At 37.6% G+C, this 25,965-nt stretch overlaps 2 protein-coding genes across 2 annotated transcripts in view; one reads left to right on the forward strand and one right to left on the reverse strand.

Moving 5' to 3' along the window:
• Window positions 1-11,901, reverse strand: part of LOC139711069 (katanin-interacting protein-like) — a 42,815-nt gene extending 30,914 nt beyond the window's left edge. Inside the window, exons 1-10 of the mRNA XM_071622988.1 lie at window positions 11,827-11,901; window positions 10,563-10,633; window positions 10,254-10,324; window positions 9,290-9,459; window positions 6,387-6,499; window positions 5,324-5,387; window positions 3,782-3,972; window positions 1,662-1,898; window positions 1,087-1,143; window positions 383-578 (exon numbers count right to left, since the gene is read on the reverse strand). Of these exons, the coding sequence (XP_071479089.1) occupies window positions 383-578; window positions 1,087-1,143; window positions 1,662-1,898; window positions 3,782-3,972; window positions 5,324-5,387; window positions 6,387-6,499; window positions 9,290-9,459; window positions 10,254-10,324; window positions 10,563-10,633; window positions 11,827-11,833 (1,177 nt within the window). The 5' untranslated portion in view covers window positions 11,834-11,901. The remainder of the gene's footprint in view (window positions 1-382; window positions 579-1,086; window positions 1,144-1,661; window positions 1,899-3,781; window positions 3,973-5,323; window positions 5,388-6,386; window positions 6,500-9,289; window positions 9,460-10,253; window positions 10,325-10,562; window positions 10,634-11,826) is intronic.
• A 3,148-nt stretch (window positions 11,902-15,049) lies between these two features.
• LOC139711071 (cytochrome P450 2J5-like) lies at window positions 15,050-25,754 on the forward strand. The gene is made up of 8 exons (XM_071622989.1): window positions 15,050-15,085; window positions 17,444-17,607; window positions 17,953-18,149; window positions 20,142-20,398; window positions 21,002-21,241; window positions 23,396-23,629; window positions 24,776-25,004; window positions 25,570-25,754. Exons 1-8 carry the CDS (start codon window positions 15,050-15,052, stop codon window positions 25,752-25,754), a joined length of 1,542 nt encoding a protein of 513 aa, XP_071479090.1.
• Window positions 25,755-25,965: the final 211 nt, after the last annotated feature.

Below are 25,965 nucleotides of genomic sequence, written 5' to 3' on the forward strand. Positions count from 1 at the left end.
AGTTAATCAAATGGCAATGATAATGGCAATCACAATCATCATCGTCTTCATTATATTGATAATCCTCATCATCATCAGCATCACTAGACTATCATCACCATCATTACCATCCTGCTCCTCCTCCTCCTCCTCCTCCTAATCATCATCATCATCATCATCACCCTCCTCATCACGGCATCAACTACAACTTTTTTGTCTTCAGTACATTGATAATCCTCACCACCATCAGCATCACTAGACTATCATCACCATCATTATCATCCTGCTCCTCCTCCTGCTCCTGCTCCTGCTCCTCCTCCTCCTCCTCCTCCTCCTCATCATCATCATCATCATCATCATTATCATCATCACCATCCTCAACATGACATCAACTACGACTCACTTTTTACACTGGGGGCAAAGTCCAGGACGATCATGTCACCGGGCTCAATGCTCAGCTTGCCTGCCTGACCATCCTTGCCATTGGTGCTGCCCTTTTGAACATCACTGGGGACATCAATGTCCTCTTCAATCTCCTCCTCATCTTCCTCCTCAATGTCATCCTCTGAACTGGACGAGTCGTCATCTGAATCGGTGCCCTGTACAGCACAGCAAAAAAAAAAAAAAAAGAAAAGAAAGTGGCACATTTAGGTGATGTAATATGTATAGGTAAATTCTCTTATGATTGATGAATACATTAAGCAAGCATCTATTCTAAAAATTGTGACAATAAGACTTATAGCACTGAACTAAAAACATCTGGCCTCTGCAAGTTGATGAGAGGTAAATGGAGTAACATAATACTCAGTTTCTCTAATTCTATTTCATGTCTTTATGAAGCTGCCAAGCTTTAGTCAAGCCCATGAGACCATGCCATTTTGGTGCTCATCTTGTAATGCTTTTCCTACCATCGCCTCCAAGAACGGTATTTTATGCTAACAACATTGGAGCTGAGGCTATATTCCGAGGACTGTAATAAGCCCTTGAAGATTAACTGACAAACAGCAAAAAAAAAATTAAAATAAAAAAATCTCAGCTTCAATGGAGGGATGGAAGATTACTGATCATTTTGCAAAAAGACAAGCAACACAATGCACAATCTTTCACCTTCTTACAAATGCTCCGCCTGATGTGTGGGTTAGCTTCCAGACTCCGTCGTAGTGTCTGCATGCAAGAAGAGTAAAAGGACGAATGTTGGCAGAAATCATTGATACGAATGATGCATGTAGGCTACCCTATGCATTCCATCAACAAGTAGAATCATGAAATGTGTTCATTGCCTAATGTGGTGTTGGCATGTGGTTTCCACTGACTACAAGAGATGCAGCTGCAATTGCATACAGGTTCTGTCATCAGGAAATGTCATCATCACATGGCCGAGATACTGTAAAAGTGGAAATTTTCGCGGTGTTGAAATTTTCATGCATTTCGCGTAACCAGAAGCTAGTGCAAAAATAAAAGCACGCAAATATTTTTGCTTGCCATATATTCCAGTAGTTGATGTCTTGTTTCCGTGGAATTAAAAACACACGAAACTCTTCTTACCCCGCCAAGTACGAAAAATTAGTTGCGCGAAAATATCCACTTTTACAGTACTCTATTCTCTGTGCTCATAGAATCCAACATATGTTTTCCATTACTCAAACTCAACATCAAATTTTGTACTCATAAAAGGCCAATACCTTCACATCCTCAATGCTGAGAAGCAGCTGTTGGTTCACACCGTCATCATCATCCTCCTCATCCTCCTCATCGTCATCGTCACCATGAACCTTGTGCCGACCTTTGCCCTTGACCTTCTCCGCCTTCTGCCTGTGCCGCCGGGGCGGTGGCTGCTTGTTGTGCTGGCTGGCGTCGATCTCCAGATCGCTGTCCCCGTCGCTGCCCCTCTCTAGGATGACAGTCATCTCTCTGGTCAGCTGTGGGTCATCAGAGGACGGGCAGACACACATCAACCGTTTTTCATACTGTACATACATCCACACATATAATGTCCCTGGCATGAAAGAACCTTGTACAGGGCTGCATTCTAACCCAATTTTTCCACTGGTCTGACCTTTCCCTGTTGGACAAGTAGGTACCCAGTTGTTCAGTTGTTTTAGTCCATGCATGAAAAAGTTACTGGTAAACAGTGATTTTTTTACTGGTCTCGACCATCGGGCCAGTGCCAGTGTGCAGTTTTGCCTTGTATCTCAAAAATTTTACAATTTCATGAGAGCAAAAAACCTTTTCATATTTGAAACACTTTTGCAAAATGACATAAGTGTTTAAATCAAATAATGTAAATACACTGTTTTGGATAACAGTGATATTATAGTGATTTAAAATCTAAATCAGTATGTTTGATATTCGAAATTGGGTCACAAGGTTTTAGAACATATGTAAACTGTTTATGTATGTATGACCGTAAGCCCTTATTGCGCCTTGTTTGTGGATCAGGAAATTATCTGGCATGCCTTGCATGCTGCTCTGCACTTTTGACTCTGAAAGTACACCTCTCAACAATCATGAAGCCAGTCCAATTCCTACAAACAGGATGTACTGTGACATAGACCAGATGGCACTAGCTACATCCCCTCCTTGGTTGTAGGTGATACATTGTATTATGATGGGTACATGATGACTGGCATGGGGGAGAATTCACAAAATATTCCACCTGGAGGGTTTGAAATGGTATTGAGGGAGTTTCAAAGTCCCGTGATTATCTCTCATGGCTCGTAATTTCCCGAAATAGCATTTGAAACCGTGCGGTCGGAACATACTGTATCCCCCCAACGAAAGTAAACATCTGTTTAATATATGGGTGAGACATAGTGATCTAAGAGGAATGCACACAATAAACCTCAAAATCTCCTTGGTAGCCATTTTCAGAGAGTTGCCAACAAGCTAGAAGCTATAAAGCTCAAGTATATTCAGCTTCAGTTCTATTACACACTGGATCTCTGGCCATTTGCTTACTTCTCATGCTCACATCGTATTACCTCCGCCAAGAGAGGAGGTTATGTTTTCGTTACCGTTGGTTTGTTTGTTAGTTAGTAAGTTAGTTAGTTAGTTAGTTAGTTAGTTCGTTAGTTAGTTTGTTAGTTTGTCCGTGTGCAAAATAACTCAAAAAGTAGTTAACGGATTGGGATGAAACTTGTAGGAAAGGTTGAGAATGACACAAGTAACAAACGATTAACTTTTGGTAGTGATCCGAGAATTTTGGGGGAATTTATGAAGGATTTTTGATATTTTGGCAGGTAGGGTCAATGAACTTGGGAGTTCAGGCTGCGCGTATTTGAGGTTTGCTTGCGCGCACTATAGTGCGTGCTCTAGTTTCTGCTAGGGCGAGGCGCGCAGTGCAGCTGAGGGTTTATGACGTAACAAAGGCTTCTATATTGGAAAATCCATCTGGCAACTTTCAGCACACATTGCTATAAGTACGTATGGGTGGAAATCACTGATATCTCTATGGAAGAACAAGATCAGTGGTGGAAATGAGCTGCATGCTTGGCGGAGGTCTGCGCTCTCAGAGTGCTTTTCTAGTTTTGTCAAGTGTTCACTCGCCAAAAATAACAGAGCACTTAAGCCTACGTGTACCAATGAACTTCATGGAAGTAGCCACCCCTACCTAAACAAAAGAGCGATGCTTTACAAGTAGATCCAGGTCTCCTCAATGTAGCTCCTCAAAAACATAGAGACAATAACTTCTTTTCACACCGTTAAGACACATCCATGCAAACATGAATCAGCAGGGTCTGTCTTTTTTGACATCTTTCTGTACAATCACCCAATGTTCACACAGAAAGACAACTACACTCACCCTTGCGAAGTCATCTGGGTTATGGTCCTCATCGTCATCGAGTTCCTCCTCTGCCTCATCTGCTTCCTGAACCATCTCTCCTTTATCCTCCTCCTCCTCCTCTTCATCCTCATCATCTCCCTCCCCCTCTCCGTCATCCCCTTGGCTCATCATGCTCTCGTAGACTTCAAAGTCGTCCGAGTATTCTGCAGCTGAGTGAGTAGGTGGTAAAGTCAGAATCATCACACACATACATACATGTACATATCACACATACACACATACATACATATATACATACATGCATACATATACACATACATACACACATACATATACACATACATACATACATACATGCATACATATACACATACATACATACATACACACATACATACATACATATATACATACATATACACATACATACATACATACAATGTACATACATACACACATACATATATATACAAGCATGTATGCATGTTGTATTTTGTGTGTCTGTATGTCTGTGTGTGAGTATAGTGCATGCATAACTGCATGTAAGATTTATTTAATCCAGATTGCATAAATTGACCACTCCATGGATACATCACATGGAACTCCTCAGGCTCAGGATTGGATCCTTTGAATGGCCCTCTTCAAGTCTTTGACTTACTGGGCGACATCATAGGTAATTAAGGTAATTTAAGTACTCCTACACACATACAACCATGAGTTCTGATATCCTGCCTTACATATTAGTCAGATATTTTCCTTTTCAGTCAGCAGACCAAATAATGTTTTTATTTCTCTTTTCCTTTTTTTCTGAGCGGTACAAGGGATATATTCGAGCTGCAAACTATTGGTGCTGTACTTGTGGAACTTAGGGATAAAAAAAATGAAGAGCTATAAAGCAGTGGAATATCTGTGAATGGAAATCAAACTTTTTATCTATCAGTAGTAGTACATGTTTGTCTATATGGGTTTTGCTCCCATAATGTGTGAAACAGTGAAAGTTGTAAATCAATCCTACAACAGATACTTCACAAATTTTTAACACCAATCACATTGTGTAGTATTGCTGTACTCCCATTCAATTCCCATTTCACATTTTGTAATACTTATGGGCCGAGTCCATTTCATACATACCGGTAGCTTTTTTTTTTCCTTAGAGGGATTGTATAGTTCTGGTTGAGACCTAAGTTCAGGTTTAAACATTGTTTGGTGAAATAATGAGAAACCTCTTATGAAATATGAAAGAGCCTGTAATTCTCAAAGGAATTCAACGTTTATTTGATGAAAATTTGTTTTGAAATGGCTGAGATATCTAAGATAGAGCAATCCTACCAAAAGATGGGACCCACCTTTTATTATGATCGCTTTGTTTCAGCCATGTCTCAGCCATTCCAAAACCGATTTTTATCAAATAAATTTTGAATTCCTCTTAGGATGGTATGCTCTGTACTGTTTTATAAGTGGTTTCTTGGTATCTTGCAAAAAGTTAAAAAGTCCATTTGGACCTCACCTCCACTAATACTATACCATCCCTTTAAACTCTTATGAGTCACATGACCTTACCAAGAGCTAGTCTTGACTTCAGCTTCAGTCTCTCTCCTCTGTCTGTCTTGATATCCACAGAAGCCTGTGGTCGGGAAAATATTGATAAAAACAATGACAAAATAATAACTAAAACAAATAGTGAGATAAACAGATAGATAGCCACATAGATAGATAAATAGTCACACAGACAGATAGTAAAATACATGTAGATAGTCAAATAGGCAGATAGCAAGATAGACAGATATTAAGACAGACAGATAGATAGATAGATAGATATGTTTGACAGATTGCTGTGTCGGATCTACTCACAGTACAGCAGCCACAAGACGGACAGTAAGAGAGAAAGAGAGGAAACATCTATGCCTGCTTTGTCTGCACTTGCGCTTCATGTTCTAGACAAAGTAATATACTGCAAAACGAGGAAAGTTCGCGTGCATTTTAATTTCGCAAATTCTGAGAGCGGCAACATTCGCAAAATCTAAATGCATGCCAAAGTTCTTGCCTACACAATATGCATTGGATGCCAGTGGCAAGTCGCAAAAATTTCATGCTGCGAGAAAGGCCGCCGGCTCCAATTCGCGAAATTTTCATGCCGCGAATATATCGTGTTTTACAGTATTCTATTTAATGAAACTTATAAACAGCGTTACAGGGCATTTTCTGATTGATAAAACCTACAATGCCAAAATCAACACCTGATCCAGTCTCTAATCTTACCTTTGCTACTTACACTAAGTAATATCATATCACATTGTCCACATTCTTCACTATCATTTGTTGTTTTTCTTGCTCCTCATCCTGTTTCCATAATTTTTTCTTCTCCCAATGATGAGGATGGAAACAGTTGATACTGCGATTACTGTCATCATCATCATCATCACCATTATCATCACCATCATCATCATCACCATTATCACCATCATCATCATTATCATCATCATTATAATCATCGCCATTCTCATCATCAACATCAGTGCATTGTCTATGATTCTTTCTGTAGAATATCTTTATATCTTAATTTTCAAAGTTGATAGTAGTACAGTACCATCACAAGTGTAAGCACTAAGGAAAGGGAACTCGCCTGTGTCCAGTTTTTCCGATGCACTTTCCCAGGTGCTGTCTTGGCTCGATCTTGGTCAGCGACGCCTTCTTCATTGACATCAAGCTGACCGAGGAGAGCTCGGCGTGGGTAATCTGGTGAGTGTGTTGAATGGTTTACTTAGTATGGTAGAATAGGCAATACATCATACATCAGTGACATAGTATGCATTCATTGACACAAAACATACCAATACATGAGCATGCAGACATACTGATAGATGCATACTGTATGTATTCACAGTTCATTTGCATAATCTCAATTTCAAATCTCACGTTGAGTGCTTTAAACTCTGCTTTTCTGTTAAAATTATCACTCAGTATGAGTTCACAATAAGAAATTTACTATCACTTCATAATGCTTTAATTTTAACAAAAACTACATGATAGAATCCATAAATTAAAACAAGACTAGCTTGTATTTGAAGGCTGTAACAAGAAGAGGTACACATACTACATTCTCGTAGTCAGTCTATAATAGTTTTTTGCAAGTATTCAAACATATTTATGATGAATGTTTTCCTTATAAATCATATGATTTTAAGAAGAAGAATAAGAATCCATGGTTGACTAAGGATTTGATTAAGCTTTGTCGTAAAAAATTAAGTATGTATAAAAAATATGTTAAGAAACCAACCCTTTATAGAAAAGAGGTGCATAATAAATTTCGAAATTATGTTACACTTCGATTAAGACAAGCAAAAAAGAAATATTTCAATGAAAAATTTTATCAAGTGAAAAATGATATTAAATCAACATGGAAAATTATCAATAATCTTTTAAAAGGTACAAGAAATACCAAAAGTAGTTTGATAGAAAGTCTTGAGATTGGGAATGAAAAAATAACAAATAATAAAAATATAGCTGATTGTTTTAATGATTTTTTTGTTAGTATTGGGGAGAAACTGCAGATCTGTAATGATAACAGAAATGAAAATTCATATGATAAATATTTGAAATCTCCTAACAAAAATAGTATATTTTGTAAGCCAATATCAAAAAAAGAAATAATAACGATTGTAGAGGAAATGAAAAGTAATGAAAGTTCAGGTGTAGATGGTATAGATATAAAAGTTATAAAGTTTGTAATTTCTGTTATATGTGAACCATTAAGTTTTCTTTTCAATGACTGTATGTCTGTTGGTTTTTTTCCATCAAAAATGAAAATTGCACGTGTAACACCTATTCATAAAAAGGGTAACCGTAATGATATTAAGAATTACAGACCAATATCGGTGTTAACTATATTTTCAAAGATATTAGAGAAATGTATATTTAATAGATTAATTGAGTTTATAGATAAACAAAGTATTTTGATAAAAAGTCAGTTTGGATTTAGAAGGGGTCATACAACAGCCACAGCAATATTAGATCTTGTGAAAAAAATAAATGATGCTATTGATAATAAAGAATATGCTGTAACAATATTTCTTGACCTTACTAAGGCTTTTGATGTTATAGATCATTTCATTTTATTACAAAAATTATATTATTATGGTATACGTGGCCCCCCATTCAAACTTTTAAGTAGTTACCTTAAAGATCGTCAACAGTTGACTGTAGTTAATGAAATTGAATCTGATATCAGAACAATTAATTGTGGTGTTCCACAAGGATCGATTTTAGGTCCTCTTCTTTTTCTTATATATATAAATGATTTACCTTTATCAACTCAACATTTAAGTTATGTTTTATTTGCTGATGATACCAGTGTATTTTGTAAAGGCTCAGATCCATGTAAACTGTTTGATATTGTTAATAGACAATTGTGTAATATTAGTGATTGGATGGAAGCCAATAAGTTGATTTTGAATATAGATAAAACTCATTATATTTTATTTGGTATGCGAATTATAACAGACCACAATTTGCAATTGTATTTTAAGAATATGAAAATAGATAAAGTTGTAAGCACAAAATTTTTAGGAGTAATTATAGATGAAAGATTATCTTGGAATTATCATATTGATTACATAGCCAGTATTATATCAAGAAACAAAGGGGTTTTGTATAAATTACAGTATCTTCCTAGAAATGTCCTTAAAATGTTGTATTATTCTTTGATTTCACCACATATTAATTACTGCAATATTGTGTGGGGATTCACTTTTAATAAGAATATTGATCGAATACATAAATTACAAAAACGGGGAGTGCGTTTAATAACCAATTCAACGTATGCTTCCCCCAGTTTACCTCTGTTTTTAGAAACTCAAATATTACCCATTCAAGATTTAATTTCATTAGAGTCTGCAATATTCATGTTTAAACTTAATAATAGTTTTCTCCCTGATGTATTCTCTGATTATTTTACTCTCAATAGTTCAATTCATGATTATAATACCAGAAACGCTCAGAGTATTCATCCCCCATTAAATCGCACATCTTGTACGCAGTCATCAATATTTTACAAAGGTACTATTTTATGGAATAATTTAAATATAGTTTTCAGGATCAGTAAGACCGTAAGACAATTTAAAAGATTGTATAAACAACATCTTTTTGATGCAATTAAGTTACAAGTTGAGGAAAGTTTTCTTCTTTTCTTCTCTACTTTCATATCTACACGTATCCGTTTTTTTATTGATTCAAGTTGTAAATCTTATCGTATTTTGCATTCATGTTTGTTTCAACTCAGTTACAAACCAATGATTATAAATGATTACATATATTTACATCACAATATTTCTTAAGGGATCATTTTCAATAAGCCTACTTTGTGCTTCTCATGATTCCGCCACTATCATATTTGACACTATGTATTTTTGTTTGTTTGTTTGTCTGTCTGTTTGTTTTTTTATGCAAAGTTTGTAAACCAATTATGAAAGTGGAAATAAATGAAATGAAATGAAATAAATCGTGTAATATTTGGCCGATTAGCCTTACCTCCAGCTGTTTTGGGTTTCTTTGTGGCTGGTCGTCTGGGAGAATACTTCACACCTGCCCCAACAGCCCCAAGCCCCAGGTTGGCCCCATTGACGTAGAGGGAAAAGCCCTGCTCCTTCCTCTCTAGATCAATCTGCTTCTGATCCTTGGCTTTTAACTGCTTCAGCAACCTGCAACATATATTGAAATCAAATTGAAAGCATGGTGTATCTTCCCACAAATGATTCCTCTCCTCCCCCTCCCTCTCTTCTCTTCCAAACACAAGCCAGTAAAAAGTACATTATAATTTATATTGTACCTTTCAACCAGCATTATGATATACACTTGTCTTTTTTTAAATAGGTAGGTGATTTGTTGTTGCTATTGCTGCTTGTTGTTTTTGTCCCTCGTAACTGCTGTTGTTGTAGTTGTTGTCAATGATGCTGCTCTTGTTTGTAAGGTTAATTCATAAAACTTCTTAGCACAAAGTTTATCTGGAGAAATCAAAGGTAGTCCTATTTTCCTCTTGCCCTGTTTAAAGACATGCATATAAGCCTACATTAAGCATTTCGTATCAACTCTATTTCTGTGTGTTTAATCTTCTGATGGGCAATAGACAAAAGTTGACCAGTCACACACAAGGATATTTGTCTCCTTCTTGATTCTTTATTTCACAATGATGATCTGTTGGTACCACGTTCAGGGCCCGAGTATCTGTTTGCAAGACACCTTAATATTCAAAATCCTATTGTATGGATAGGAAGGGTAATGCCAACTTTTAAAATAATGTCTTATGTCTAATAGCATGATCAAATTATCATTTTTGTTCGACAAATAATCAGCAAAAAACAATAATCCACTTGTTATTCAATGGGGCCATCTTAATGCAAGCTCAATGAATCATTTGCCCAAATCCCTATTTCTATCATATAGATCAACTCGCAAGTTAATAACAAGAAAATAATCAATTTTACAACAAGCTTACCTGTTTTTATGCTGCAGATTAATCAAGTATTCATCATACTTGTCAGGCCCATCATATTGTCCCCTTGGGGTCTGTGAAATGATAACACATATTGATATCTTCATCATCAAACACTTTGTTGACTAAACATAAATTTTAGAGTCTGGGTCTCATATTAAAACATATATATTTGTTTTGTTTCAAAAGGACTTTGATTGAATTAAAGCATGACCAATCATTCAAAGCAAATTGAGATATTCTCATTTGCACTATTAATTTGCCTCTCAAGTGATGTTGATGGTATCCATTCGTAATCCTGACCAAGTTTACCTGACTTGCATCAGCCATCTTTGGGGGACTTGGCGCTCCCTTTTGCCACTGTTTGCGATAGCCCCCAGGTCCTAGAAAGCAGACAGAAAAAGGGAAATCACATGTCATAAATCAATTAATTCTCAGTAGTTTTACATATGTCACTTCTGTTGTCACAAAATCTCTCTTCCATAAGTTTGTTAGCAAAATATGAGTTAAATAATACCCCCCCCCCCCTCCAGCCACTTTCTCCTGATACAGTAATTGCGAAAATACCTTAAACTTTAATATACCAAGAGCCAATAGTTAGAGTAGAGGTGTGTCCAAATATGCCTAACCCATCACGGCATCACCCTGATGAAGTTGCAAATGAAAGCCACGTCTCAAAGCTCAAAGGGGGCAGGGGAGAACCCTCCTTCCCCCTCCCCCCCCCCAAAAAAAAAACAACAAGAAACAAACAAACAAACAAACAAACAACTTCCCCCTTCAGTTACTTCCCTTAATCACAGTTTCTCACTCCCAGTCAGCTCAGTGGAGAAACCTGGTATCTCTCACCTTTCTCTATCAGCATTCTCTGTGTGTAGTGAATGGAATAAGGAATGGAGCGATCTATTACCAGCACAGTATCGGTAGACAACATGGTAAATAAATGGACTGGTAAATTATGAATATAGCTCAGCCGAATCATTTCATTTCATTCAGGGATACATTATTAATATGCTGCCAATGCTGAGCATCAACACAGTAATGCCAACTTAATGCCAGTGCCCAACCAAGGAATTGTAAATTGCTTGGCATGGACATGGTGATGTCCGGTCCATGTCCTCGACATGAGTCGACGCCTAAAGACACTTCCAATTAAATTAACACTCTCAATATAATTCATACACGTCATACTCACAAAAAGGTAGATCTGCCGTTTCCTACCATTCCTCAACGTTTGGGCTGCTGACGTTACTTTGTAAACTGGCTCCGGTCATTAAATTTAGTGTTATGTGCATGCAGAACCTAATTAAAGTCAAATATACCTAATTGAATTGTCTCAAGTCGACAATTTGATAGGCATCGCATCGCACATATCGCATCGCATTTCATTGCACTGCCTATACTAGTAGATGCATAATAAAAGACAACGCAAATTTGAGCATGTGGGACTGATACACGATCTCGCGCGAATCCGAATCAATTAGCTTGAAATGTATCAATATTTTACAAGTAGGAAAATGAAATCACAAGGGAAACACCAAACGTCGCACATCATATCTTTCGTTTTATCTAAACTTACTATCCATAGTGGCTCGGAAGCTTCATTGAAGATGCAAACTGCTGTGAAACATCGGTAGATATTCGTTGCCTCCTGTCTGTAGGGCTTGTATGGAATTCGAGCAATGAATTCAAAGCGTCCTCAGCGATGGTCTATAGATACGGGATGAAAGAAAAAATTAAAAACAACACCATCAACAATTGATATAATTGCTTTTTCGAAATGTAGAGGCCCGAAATAAAAGGAAATACCGGTACCAAATTCTGAATTTTATAACAGGATTAAATTGTAAGGAGGTTATGATATTGTGAAGTTTTCACAGAACATTTTTTTAGCAGGCAATAAGAATTACGTATGCAAATAGTGAATTGAGTCATCCCTTCACAATTCGCCACACAGTAGGCCTACAGAAGTGTAGGAAAGATCATGAAATTTCCCGTTTTTGTGATCAAATACAGTTATGCCCCGTCTCAAATCCTGATGTGAGCCTATCTAAAGGGTCCTTATTTTGAAGTTACTTGACAAGAATACCTCTCATACATAATCATGTTTTACACTAGCAAAAAAGAAAAAAAAAAACATACATTTTCGCTGTTTTTCACGAACAATGGGAAATTGTTAGGTGATAACATCGCGTGATCATCATCAGCTCACTCATTTACCAAATTGCTGCTTAAGTACTGTTGTACAAAAATAAACTAATTTTTGGAATTCCATATCTTCCATACTTTTAATACTCCGATATTGATCAAATTTTCACCGTAGTGTTCGTCATACTTAACTGTTAAGTTCAGAATCTTTAAACTGGTCTGGCTGGATAGGTCCCTTTAAAGGTTATGTTTACCATTGGGAGCAGTACGTTATTTAAAAAGAAATGCTCGAGTTATCACATTGGATGCATATGTGTATAGGTCAGTTGTATCACAAAACATCCTACCATAATCCAATAAACATTTCGAAATAAAACCTAAAATATAAGGAGATATCATTACTTTTTTTTTCTCTATAAACCATACCTGTATTGATACAGAGTTTATTCTAGAAACAGTTTTATTATAACTATTGTCCACATTTTGTATATCTAACAATACTTCTGATGATTTTTTTTTTTACATTGGTTGTTTCTATCCACAGCTGACATTTTAGAACTAATTTGAAACACTAAAGCTGGGCTTTTGTTTCATCTGCAAGTGGTAAATCATGCCTTTCAGGGAAAGCGGTATCGGAGTGTAAAGCCCTATAAATAAGGTAAAAAAAAATAACCAACGAACACTCTGTGGTGCGTCAGGTAATCAATTCTCTACAGCGATCATGCAAGCTCCATTTCTTTGAAAATAAATTATGTAATGAGAGGGAAGATACTTGGGAAGATACGAGTAAAAAAAACAGGTCATGGAAATAAGTTCGTCACAGCGACGTCACCTAAAGTTTGATAAGTGGCTAAAAGTGAATATCTGTACAAAGTTCACTCACGTGTCCTTGAGCTCACCTCACTGTCGATCTACCAACATCTATTGGCTTATCTATCTTTTTGTCACCTCTCTTCCTGAAAGAACGAAAGAACATAAAAGTGAATAAAAAAAACTCACTTTTTTTTACATCGCGCTCAGTTTTCCTTGATTGGAGCCAATCATAACGACCACGATTGCTGTGTACTATAAAAGTGCAATAGTTCTTGGTCCTCACAGGCATAATGACAGATCCCCTCCCTAGCTCTTGATTATAAATACATGTATAGGTGATACAAGTCCGCCAGTCTGTGTGACTTCAAATTATTGCGTCCAGCTTTGCTTCGGAGAGTTCCCGTCAGTTCGCCGTCATCAATCGTAAGTAACTGGCTTCTTTTTTCAATTGATCCCGCAATTCTGAGTCAAACCTCTTTTCTTTTGTCTTTTAGCAGCACCTTAGCCAAATCTGTGTTAAATAGCACGGTAGAGATTTCGCTTTCAGGTTGATAATTGAGTGAAAATATTCTCTGAGTGAGGCCAATGTGGGATTTCTGATTTGATTCTGAACCTGCCAGAGATATCATAGACAGTGTTTGCGTATGAAAAAAAATATATAAATTTATATAGTAATCGTTCCTCGTGATCTCTCCATCAAGCTAAATTATGATTACTTTTCCTGGAGACATTGAATCCGAAGAGTCTTGCGCGGATCACGTTTTAAAACTCATATTATAGAATAAGGACAAAATTAGCTATTTTGTGTGTTTCTTCTCATCATTGATATATCTGTACAGAAAATTTGATTTCTTTTCTTTTTAATAATGAATGGAGCTTTCAAGTTTTACCAGTTACTCAAATATTATTCAGCCAACAAAATAATGAACAATAAAACACATTTAATTTCTGTATGCAATAAGAACTTTGGGACTGTAAGGGATGGTGGTGGAATTGTTTTGTGGTATACCAGACTGCACCTTTTTACACTCGGGATATATTACGCTCTCTGAACTGATTGCACGCGTCAGAAAAAGGAGTTGCAGCTAATATAAGAAAGGAAATTGCGAAAGACTTTATAGTAACAGCATTCAGTAGTCAATGAGTGATAATGATTCATTCTCATATTCGTTTGTATTAGTTCGTGAAAGATGTCGATACCCAAACAAGTGATAAACCTTCATACTGTTTCTAAATTTCTTTTTTGTTTTCCGTGTTTATGTGTTTTTGTGTTTTTTATTTGGTTTGTTTTATTTTATATTTGTTGTGGTTATAGTAGTAGAACATACTAATTAACGCACATATACTAGTATATATATATATATATATATATATATATATATATATATTGAAACAAGGAACAGAAAACTGACCAGAAACAAATAATAAATAGCGAAAACTTTGAGCAAAGAAAATGGGTTTTCATCGGGATTCGAATCCGAGACCTCCGGATTATTAGACCAGTGTATATATATATATATATATATATATATATATATATATATATATATATATATATCGTATTCACCGGCGATAAGGCCGCACTACTTTTAATAAGTGTTCACCAAGCTGCTTTTATGATGGACCTGTTTTCCATTTCACACTCACCTGCCCATCCCTCAAAATGATAAAAGTGACAAGCATTTTGAGTTGTGACATCTAAATGTTTCCTTTGTCTTATCAATTATGCTATTTGGTTTAAAGGAAACCAAATATTAGTGGAACAAATTTAGTAGAACACAAACAATATTAGAAGAAAACATCGGTGAAAGTTTGAGGAAAATCAGATGTCACAATTCAAAATGCTTGTCACTTTTATCATTTTGAGGGGTGGGCAGGTGAGTGTGAAATGGAAAACAGGTGCATCATAAAAGCAGCTTGGTGAACACTTTTTGGCCAAGAAGACGATTTCTTGTTGTATAGCATTCGTGACTCCATGGAGTCGGCGCGGGCAAATGGCAAAATTAATATAAGACAAAGCAAAACATTAATGACGTCATTGACTGGTCCTTAGCTTCTCGTGGGAAGAGGCTTATGTTATAGCACCTTGTAATTTCGCTTAAAGGAAACCAAAACCCAAAGAGCAGTATGGATTGCGTGAAAGCAGCAATATTAGTAGAACACACCCGTGAAAGTTTGAGGAAAATCAGACAATCGATGCAAAAGTTATCAATTTTTACAATTTTGGTGTTGTAATCACTGGATAAAGAGACTACTAGAGTCCATGATGTCATGTGTGAACAACAATATAAAGAAAATAATTTTTCCAGAAAATTACACATTCCATCAACTTGATATTTACAAAGTAATTTTAAAGGTAGTAATAATGGAATTCCCCTGCTTTTTGACGAAAGAAAAGTGAAAGCATTTTGACTTGTGACAAAATCATTTTCTAAAGAAATCTACTTATGCGAACAATGGAACTCATTTCATCTTTTTTTAATGGTGTGCTGTACATTTAAAATGTGGCCTCAGTGAGGAGAAATTAAGAATGGAAAAATACGTTCGGGATCTATACTAATTAACGCACATATCGTATTCACCGGCGATAAGGCTGCACTACTTTTAACAAAAATAAAGCTGTATAAGTCAAGGTGAGGCCTATAAGCCATTACTGTATTGTCTTTCGAACTCAGAGAAGCACCTATACATATCCATCTGCTAAATTAGTAAACGGATATTTTGGTGTGTGATTTTCGGATGGGAGGGCATGGCAATCACTATGTATAGGGAGTCGTTTGTGTCAGGAAAAAAAACAAACACTATTAACAGTGTCAATAAGGACAAAGCGGTTGAACGTCACTTAGGCCTACAAATACTGTAGAAAAAAAAATCACTAATAGAATTCATATATAAGTTGAGATGAAAGATGTTAAGCTTTCCGTCCACAAACAGGTCATTAAACATTAAAGTCCGTGTGTAAGATAATCAAGAAAGGCATGGGGGAGAAAAGATGGTGGTTAACATCACCAACTTTTCTTTTTTCTTTGATTCCTTGATTGAAATCAATGAAACAATGCGATTTTTTGTTATGCATGCTTTATACTACGATGCATTAAATCATATTTTGTTTTACTCTTTGTTAGATGAAAAATAAAAACTGAATTGAATATTTAAAAAAAACACTTTTGGCCTCAGGGAATGGTGTAACTGCCAAGAAGGGCAAATGATCGCGTTATTAATTTGCCTGACCGTTAGCAAAGTAGCACTATCTATAGGTTCTCAGGAAAAGCCTTTTACAGGGTAGCCTTTCCAGTCATGTTTGTGACCATGTCGTTCCTTTCGCCTCACTTCTCACTTATCTCGTGCACAAAGTCGATCATCAATATAACTTACTTTATACACTCTTGTATGAAGAAATGCATTTCAGAAGAACACACACATACACACACGCACACACACACACACAAACACAAACACACACACAAGCACACACACAAACAAAAGCGTGGATAGCTCTCAAGAGGCACTTAATGCCCATTTTTGATAGATGATATCTGACTGCAGTTTTCCTTGTCATAACGTGCGAAACGAATGCATACATTTCACTTTGCATTGATGTACATGACAAAAAAACAAAAAACAAAAAACGTATATGGTTCACTCCCTGAAAATAAAAGGGAACATTTCTTTACGCGACATTATGACGGTGGTGTCATTTCACGAGCGAAACAATATGAGGGGTACAATTCTACACTCACAGAGAAGTTCAAGGACATTACTTTCAATGTCAATTAAAACCACGACAATTTCCGTTAGCTGACTTTGGAACTTTAAAAGTATCCCCGATATACTAAGCAATTTGATCGATAGTCGCATTCACGAGTCAATTACATGACATGTGTTATGTTGGTTCCTTTCATGCAGGGGCGGATCCCGAACGAGTCAATTATATGACATGTGTTATGTTCTTTCCTTATGCAGGGGCGGATCCAGGAATTCCGTAAAGGGAAGGCGCATCTACAAAATTAAAATGGGGCGCACGCCCTCCCCCCCCCCCCCCCCATTTTTTCATTTCTTTTCTTTTAACAAAAATAAAGGGGGCGCGCGTCCGGCGCGCCCCGCCTGAACCCGCCACTGTTATTATATGTACGATCAAGTGACCTCTTCTATACCAAATCAATTTCCTTTAATGATATAGGGCAAGCGGTTAAATGTGATATCCATCGTTGTTTCATTCTTTTTTTTTCTGTCAGATGTACCTGATAGCCTCGGCTAGCCTATTTCACACACTGACGACCTCAGCAGTGGTGTTGTTTGTAGCTTGGGTTGTGAAGCTGTGCGTGAAGCGAACTACCAAGAACCTTCCCCCCGGCCCGCTGGGGCTACCCTTCCTTGGTGTCGCATGGGAACTCTTCAGGTACAAAATGTGTCCCAATGATGAACATCCCATCAGTCCATGCCTCCAATACATCAATCACCCCATATTTTTGTCAGGACTTTTTTTTTTCCATAAATCAACTGAGAAACAACACTAATATTACCGTTTATATGCTCTAACGTGGTGTCACAAACGATCTGCACATGTAAGATGTCACGAGTATGATATGTCATTTCGGCGGAAGTTTTCCTTTTGATTATGATCTATACAATGACAAGGCATTACGCATTTATTATTTTCTTACACAAAGTCTGAACGGAGCCAAGACTTAATTCTACAGAATTCATTCATGTTTTGTTCCTGTTGCTGTTGTACATGCTATAGGTCGAGAAAGGATGTACTCACGTTGTTTGATTCGTGGGCCCACAAATACGGGCCCATCGTTCACTTCCGGTTCGGTCCTACCAACATCATGTTGCTTAACACGAGTGACGTCATGAAAGAGGCGTTTAAAAACCCACTCCTGAACAACCGACAGAACAGCGAGCTGCGTCGAGATGTCGTGGGAACTAGCAATCACGGTATGGCATCTGTCGCATTCCATCCCCATCCAGTCTATCCTATATCTCATCCTATCTTATCCTGTACGTCCAATCCTATCCTACCACTCCCATCCCATCCTATCCTATCCTATCTCATCCTATCGTATCGTATCGTATCGTATCGTATCGTATCGTATCGTGTCTTGTCGTATCGTATCGTATCCTATCGCATCCTGTCCTATCCTATCCTATCTTATTCCTATCCTATCCTCATTTTATCATATTCTCCTATCCTGTCTTATACTATCCCGTCATAATCAGGGGCGGATCTAGCTTTTTATAAAGGGGGGGGGGGGGAGGGTGTGGGAGGGGGTGGCCCCCCTCCCACAGTAGGGAGAATTTTTGAAAATCTGTGTGTGAAAATGGCGTTTTCTTGCATCTAAAACACCACTACAGTGTATTTGATAAAATTACAAGTTTAAAAAAAAAGATAAGATAAAAAAAAATGGTCCCCGGATTTTTTTTTTTTTTTTTTTTTTTGGGGGGGGGGGGTCCGCTTCTGATAATCCTATCCTATCCTGTCCTGTCCTATCTTATCATATCCTATTCTATCATATTATATAATAATCCTCTGCTATAGGTCATTCTACATACCCTGGCCTGTCTAATCATATCCTATTCTATCTCATATCTTATCACATCTCATCCTCTTTCCTAAATAATAATCTTATCCAATATTCTAACCTATCCTGTTTGATTCTTTCCTATTGTTTGCATAATTTCTCTACTGATAAACTGTCAGAGAACAAGTTAAAATGTAGTGATATTTACAAATTTTGGTAATTGACAAAAATCTAATTGATCACCGCATTGATTATTATTGATTGTCCCATCCTATACTTCATGTCCTATCTCACTCTCTGTCTTATCCCATCATACCCCATCCGTGATCCCTGCAATATTCTATTTCGTCATATCCTAATGTAACAAAAACGAGGAGAGAGAGGACGGGGGGACACTAAGAACCCCATCCAATATCTCCGAGTTACTCTAAATAACTATTGACAACAAATTTTGCCTTTGCCATGGTAATACAGGATAGACATATGACCCAATGACGGTGGGTCAGGACAAACCATTACTATTACTATTACTATTTTTTTTTTTTGCTGCTACTTCGATCTCTCCCCAAATCCGATGACGAAAAAAAAGCAATAAAAAAGAATAAATGAATTGATACATGAATAATTTTACAATAAATAAATAAATAGATAAATACATACATACATACATACATACATACATACATACATACATAAATTGATAAATGAATGAATGAATAAATAAATAAAGGGGTTAAACCCCTAAATGCAATAAACAAATAAAGAAAACAAAAACGACGAACCCATCGGCAAGGGTGAGGGGTGGTGGGAATAACCCGCATAATTTGTCTGTGAATTTATGCTTTTATAGCTTCCCTTGTTTTATTTTCCGTAGATATAATTCGTTTACATCATTCAACAAGGACATATTTGCACAATGTATGAATTTTCTCCAAGTTAGGTTGACCAGATCATGAACCTTATACAAGTACATGACGATAATCACACTAAATCTTTCAATTAAATTTGCTTCAAAATGTAACACCTATATCGGCAGATCGGGTACCTTGTGAATACGCTCAGGTATAGATGGTAGGTCTACTCAGTTTTCAATGATGTTCTAAGTACCTGTAACATATGCAATCATAATTGTTCATTTCATGTACCTATTCTCCTTTGTGGGGCAATGGCGAATTCGGGGAAGGGATGGGAATGTAAAGAAAATTGTAGGTTTTCAGTATAGATGGTGTACTGCTTGTGTCTTTATTTTCAATTCATTTTTTTATGTTGTTTGCAAAATGCGTTATTTTCTTCTGGTTGTCGAAACGTTTCGCTTCCCATGACATGAAGTGCAGATGGCACTCAAATATATATATATATATTTTTTGTTCTCTCTCTCTCTCTCTCTCTCTCTCTCTCTGTCTCTCAGGTGTGCTGTTTTCAAGGGGAAATACATGGCGAGACGAGCGGCAATTCGTGCATTCCGTGTTCCGCAGACTCGGCGTGGGGAAGAAAACTTACGAAGATATCATAGCGGCAGAGAACTCGCAATTGACTGCGGCGATGAAGGAACTTGGGGGCCGCCCCTTCGACCCCCATGCGCTCCTAAACAGCGCCGTGTCCAACATAATATGCTCTGTGGTCTTTGGAACTCAGTACACATATTCGGACCGAGAATTTTGTCAGGTTATTCAAGATTTCCCTTAGCTATTGCAGTTTATAGAAAGGTCGTGATGATGATGATGATGATGATGATGATGATGATGATGATGATGATGATGATGATGATGATGATAATGATGATAATATCAACAATGATGATGATGATATTACTGAAGATGATGGCGTTGATGATGATATTAATAAAGATAATGATGTTGATGATAATAATGTTGATGATGATGATGATGATGATAATGCCGATGGTGTTGATGATGATGACGATGATGATGGCGACGACGATGACGATGATGATGGTAATGATAATGATAATGATAATGATAATGATAATGATCGTGATGATGAAAATGATGATGATGAGGAGGAAGATGGTGATAATGGTGTGGTGATGATTATCATTAACATAATTTATCATAATTATAATGAGTATTGATTCTTGCGAGTTTTTTTTTTTCATTTCATCGTAGTACTTGGATTAAAAATTCTTTATTCTCTGTCAAGTGCTCATGGAAATGTGAATCAATGAAAAGACAGATCAAGTGGATTAATGACAAAATGCTTCTCATATCATAATCATATTATATGATTATTGTTGGTAATCAAATGCAGATCCTGAATAGTCTGACGGACCTAATGGAGCTGGTTGGCACCGGAGGCACAACCTCGCAGATCCCACTCCTATCCTTGATGGCGAAACTCCCCGTGGGTCCCTTCCGACGGTTGGTGAGGTGCATGAGAGATATAGACCGATTTATCGGGCAGATGATTCGGTCACATCAGCAGACGTTCGATCAAGACGATACTCGCGATTTCATCGATCTCTACCTCCATAGGATGAACGAACTGCCCGTGAGTATTTGATGATGTCACTCCCAGCAGTTGAGCTCCTTCCTATTCTCCTATCCTATTGGTCTTTCTGTCATGACGTCAGTGGCTGTTTACGTAAATGCTATGAATCATGATCATAATCATACTTTTTCCTTTCATATAGTAATTGAGCATTTTTTTTTTGTCTTAAAGAAAGACAAAGAGGGATACAAACTGAGCAATTTTAAGCTAATACACATCAAGCATATGTCAAGGAAAATGTAAGGCTTCGATCAGTAGGTCTTTATCAATCATCACAATTGAAAAATTCATCGAAAAGTAACAATATACAATTTATAATTTCAAAGAGTGGAAAAAATAAGGGAGGAAGCATACAGAAAATGGTTGAAGTCGTAACACCACTAGAGAAGGCCATATTTTATTTTATAAAAAAACAAACAAACAAACTTGATCTGTTCTCCTGATTGGATATGTGCAGAGGCCGGTGGACTCCGGGAATGGTGGAAGGAGGGCTGGCTATTTCAGGCCCAACCGCATTTCTACGTTTTCGATTGAGTGTCAATTGACTTTGCTTGATTGCATTGAAGTGATGAAAGTAATGTCCATGCGGGGAAGATGTAAAGGCACCGCGCGAATCCGCCGTGATTGACAAACAAATGGAAGGATCTTTGAATCAATTTATAAATCAGCGACCATGTACAACCCACTGTGTATGTTTCGCAATGACGCCTCTTATCTGGGCTATAGCGTCGTCGTCATAATTCTTTTCCCAGCTGTCCTTGTTACCTTGCATAAACTTCCTCTTTTTTTGTAATGAAGATTGGAACCAGTAGTAAGCGTTGTCGATCGATTACGACATGCATGTGCGATTGTGACAACATCGCATGATACCGCAGGAAAGCATGTGTTGTTGACATTCGTACGCCATCAGTGGCCGATCCAGGGGGAGCGTACGGGGCGCGCCCCCTTTATTTTTTTGTAAAACAAAATAAATAAAAAGAAAAAATGGGGGGGGGGGGGGGCACGGGCCCCCTTTTAATTCTTTAAAGGCGCCTCCTCTTTACGGAATTCCTGGAGCCGCCCCTTGACATGCAGATGGTAAACTGAATACAGAACGAGTTTGTTGTTAAAAGGCCCGTGAACAGACAAACTGATATTTAAGTATATCAGGGCCACGTGACACAAGAGATTTGGTTAAAAATCAAAAGTTCAGCGAGAGAGAAAGAGAGAGAGAGAGAGGGAGAATGAGAAACACCCTGACCTTGCATGAATTTAAACTATGATGCAAGTCAGACATTATGGGTGTTGTTCTCTTTTTTTTTTATCGATAAAAATTGTACATTGAAGCTCAGAATGAGCGTATATATATATAAAGTCACATCAGCAAAACAATTAATTTAGATATAATATAATATGATTGCCTGGCGTGGCTGCGAATGTACGTCTTGACTCCGATACCCACGAGTCATACAGCCCACGAGATAGACACTCAGCGCCCAATTTTAGACCCACGAGCTATACGGTCCACCAGCTCGACATTACGCAAAATAAGGCCCATGACTCCTACCAGGAAGGGGGCACCTCCCTGCTCCTACTCTCATCATTAAAGGCTCATCAGTAAAGATCGAATTTACATCGCGGAGCTTAACATTGGTCTCGAGGATTTTTTTTTTTTTTTTGCCTAGTGTCGGACTAATGGGCCTTATTTGCGTAGTGTCGAGCCCAGTCGACGGGCCTTATTTGCGTAGTGCTGAGCTCGTTGGCCGTCAGGCTCGTGGGATGACCTATTGCTGCTAGGAGGTTGATAATGCCAGGACGCTCTGGCTGAATACCGTAGGGTCGTTATGGTTGCAAAAATTCTCTTTGTTATCATCATCACACCCGTTAACGTTATAATCTCTTTTTGTCTCTTCTTTTCTCATAATTTTTGTTATTGTTATAAATAGAATATCATTTTGTTTATTAGATTTTTATCATTTTCGTCCTTGTCATGAGACAAAAGGGAATCGAAGGTATACTGAAGGGTGAATGAGTAATTTGAACGACACTAATGACTAATATTTGTCTTCATCAGCCTCATGTACTTCTTTATGAAGCAGGGCATTCCTTCATTCATCTCCACAATAATCCAAATAACCAAGTCCATCTAAACCTTTCTCTTTCGACCCCATGTAGGAGAGCCAAGCGTCGAATGCGCTGTTGAATCTGAAGGCCGCGGTCAATGATCTCTTCTTGGCCGGTACGGAGACTACCACGACCACGCTGAAGTGGTCGATGATCTACATGATGGAGAACCCCGAAGTCCAGTCTAAGGTGCAGAGCGAGCTCGACCTCGTTGTGGGAAGAAATCGCCTTCCGACCTTGCAGGACAGAAAGATTTTACCTTACACAAACGCAGTCATACTGGAGGCAAGTTTCAAAATGCTGTTTTTAACTTTTCATACAGGTACATTCAATAAAAAATTGATGCCGGATTCTGTGATAACACACACATCATCCAACCGACTATGAATGATACAGCGTTTTAAGCGTGATAAAATAACAGATGCTGTTTTATTAAGGATCACGCGGGCACGGATGGGCCGGCCATCTTTTCAAGCAATGCTTATACTGGCGGCCCTCTGCATAATCGTTTCTTAACTATAAATGTTATTCTTATCACTGTTGCATAGACATGCATATTGTATATTATATTTCTTTCATATCGTTGTTTATGCAAGTCAAAAGACTGTGTTAAATTTATTTTATATGTTTCCTACATGTTCATGATTATGTACTTATATGTATCGTGGTTTATGCAAGTCAAACGACTGCGTTGAATTTACTTTGTATATTTCCTGCATCTTCATGATTATGTAACTTATGTATATTGATTTGCAGAAAATAAAGTATCTATCAAACAAATATGATAAACTCAGTTTGATATTTCCAGGGATGAAAACAGAAGCACTTTTGTACCACGCTCAGGTTTCCTAGACGCCGTGAAAAGAACAAAACAAAAATTACGTGCGACGCGCAGCAAACAAAATAAATAAACAAAGTAGATACAAGGCAAACGATGATGTATTGTTCTTACCGTAATGAATTCTAGTGCGAATACTGGAAGATTTGGGAAGTATCTCATTTAACATTCAAGTTGTCTTGTCACCTTTAAAATAAAGAAGATGAATCAATCGGAAAGGGCATGGAGCTCGCAACCAGTAACAAAACCTAATCAAGGAGGGACATTAGATTGATCTCACTGAGAACTGAAGAATTGATAAAGCAATATCGAGAGCAGCATTTTACTTGTAATGAATGTCATATCACGGTTTTTTTTTTCTCTGTCCGTCAGCATCGTTATGTTCAAATTGCCATGCTATATACGTAGGCAGGTGTAATACTTCGTAGAAGACCAGCTTTAATGATCATGATGTTAAGGATAATGATACTAATGATGATGTTGACGATGATGATGATGATAATTATAATGGTGAAGAAGTTATTGAATTGGTAATCGTGACAGTGATGAAATTTGCTAATGTTGGCTGTTATGTTGCCCTTGTATGTCTATAGTGCATGCGGCTCAGCAGCGTGGTGCCCCTGGGTGTGGCGCACAAGGCCGCCGCCGACACCACCCTGGCCGGCTACCACGTTCCGGAAGGGACCGTTCTCTATGCAAACATCTGGCACGTTCTCCACGACGAGAGGTGTTGGAATAACCCCGAGACATTTGATCCCGATCGGTTCCTGGGACCAGATGGGCGTGTCCTGAAACCAGATGACTTTGTTCCCTTCAGCACAGGTGAGAATAATCTTCAAAAAAAAACAAAAAAACAAAAAAAAAAAACTTTCTGTCTGTTTGTTTTCAAAATGAAACCCTATTTAGGATTACCTTCTCACAGTGTCAAGAGATAGTGTCTGCAATCGGCTTGCAAAAGGTTGCTTTCAGAATATTATTGTAGTCAACAAAAATTTATTAATATATCATTGTTTAACTCAGTGATTCAATTTCAGTTTAAACAGTGACAGATAGATTAAACTTATCATGATGAATTGGTCGCTCTAAAGCCCTGCAAAGGTGCAAGCAAAGACAAGTAAAATGCACAGTAATGCAGATACATAATAGTTGTTTTCAAACTTTGAATAAGGCTAATATTTAAGTCGAGTTTTAATTTGTTTGGTCTTGAGAGACGGATAGGTGTAGGCATTGACCAAAGATTGTCATGTGTGAAACCAGTGTCCTCGGATCTTGAATGTTGTAAAGTTTGAGAAATAAAACGCCCTCTTCGACAGATAGGGAAATGAGTGTGATCATGCTTATGCTCAACGTAATGTACTTTTGCGCTTAATCTTCTCTCTCACTACAGGACGACGTGTATGTCTGGGCGAGCAGCTGGCACGGATGGAGACATTTCTTTTTTTCTCCAGTCTTCTCCACCAATTTACCATCAGGAAACCGGACCACTCGCCCACGATCTCTCACCGAGGAGTTCTGGGTGCCACCCTCAACACGGGGCCCTTCCAAGCTTGTGTCATCGCCAGACAAAATTAAACCAGATGACAATGTGACGGATAAACCATTTTATCCGTCAATAATGATCTTGGACTATCATTGTATAAACGATCACCATCTGGACAACTGGTCAGTCCAGTCTTACAAATACAGTTAGAACTGACGTACATATTACACTGCATATGATGACTAACAAAATATAACAGTGTAGGAGAGTTGTGACGAGTGTATCTAATTTCAAAGAAAGTGT

This window comes from Diadema antillarum, unplaced genomic scaffold (assembly GCF_040938485.1).
Source record: "Diadema antillarum isolate AM-2024a unplaced genomic scaffold, OU_Dant_1.0 seq00001606_RagTag, whole genome shotgun sequence".
NCBI classification, from domain to species: Eukaryota; Metazoa; Echinodermata; class Echinoidea; order Diadematoida; family Diadematidae; genus Diadema; species Diadema antillarum.

Coding starts and splice junctions, on each gene's coding strand:
- LOC139711071 (XM_071622989.1), top strand. CDS start 15,050: ATGCTTGTCACTTTTATCATTTTGAGGGGTGGGCAG. Junction 15,086..17,443: donor TCATTTTGAGGGGTGGGCAG/GTGAGTGTGAAA, acceptor TTTTTCTGTCAG/ATGTACCTGATAGCCTCGGC. Junction 17,608..17,952: donor GTCGCATGGGAACTCTTCAG/GTACAAAATGTG, acceptor TACATGCTATAG/GTCGAGAAAGGATGTACTCA.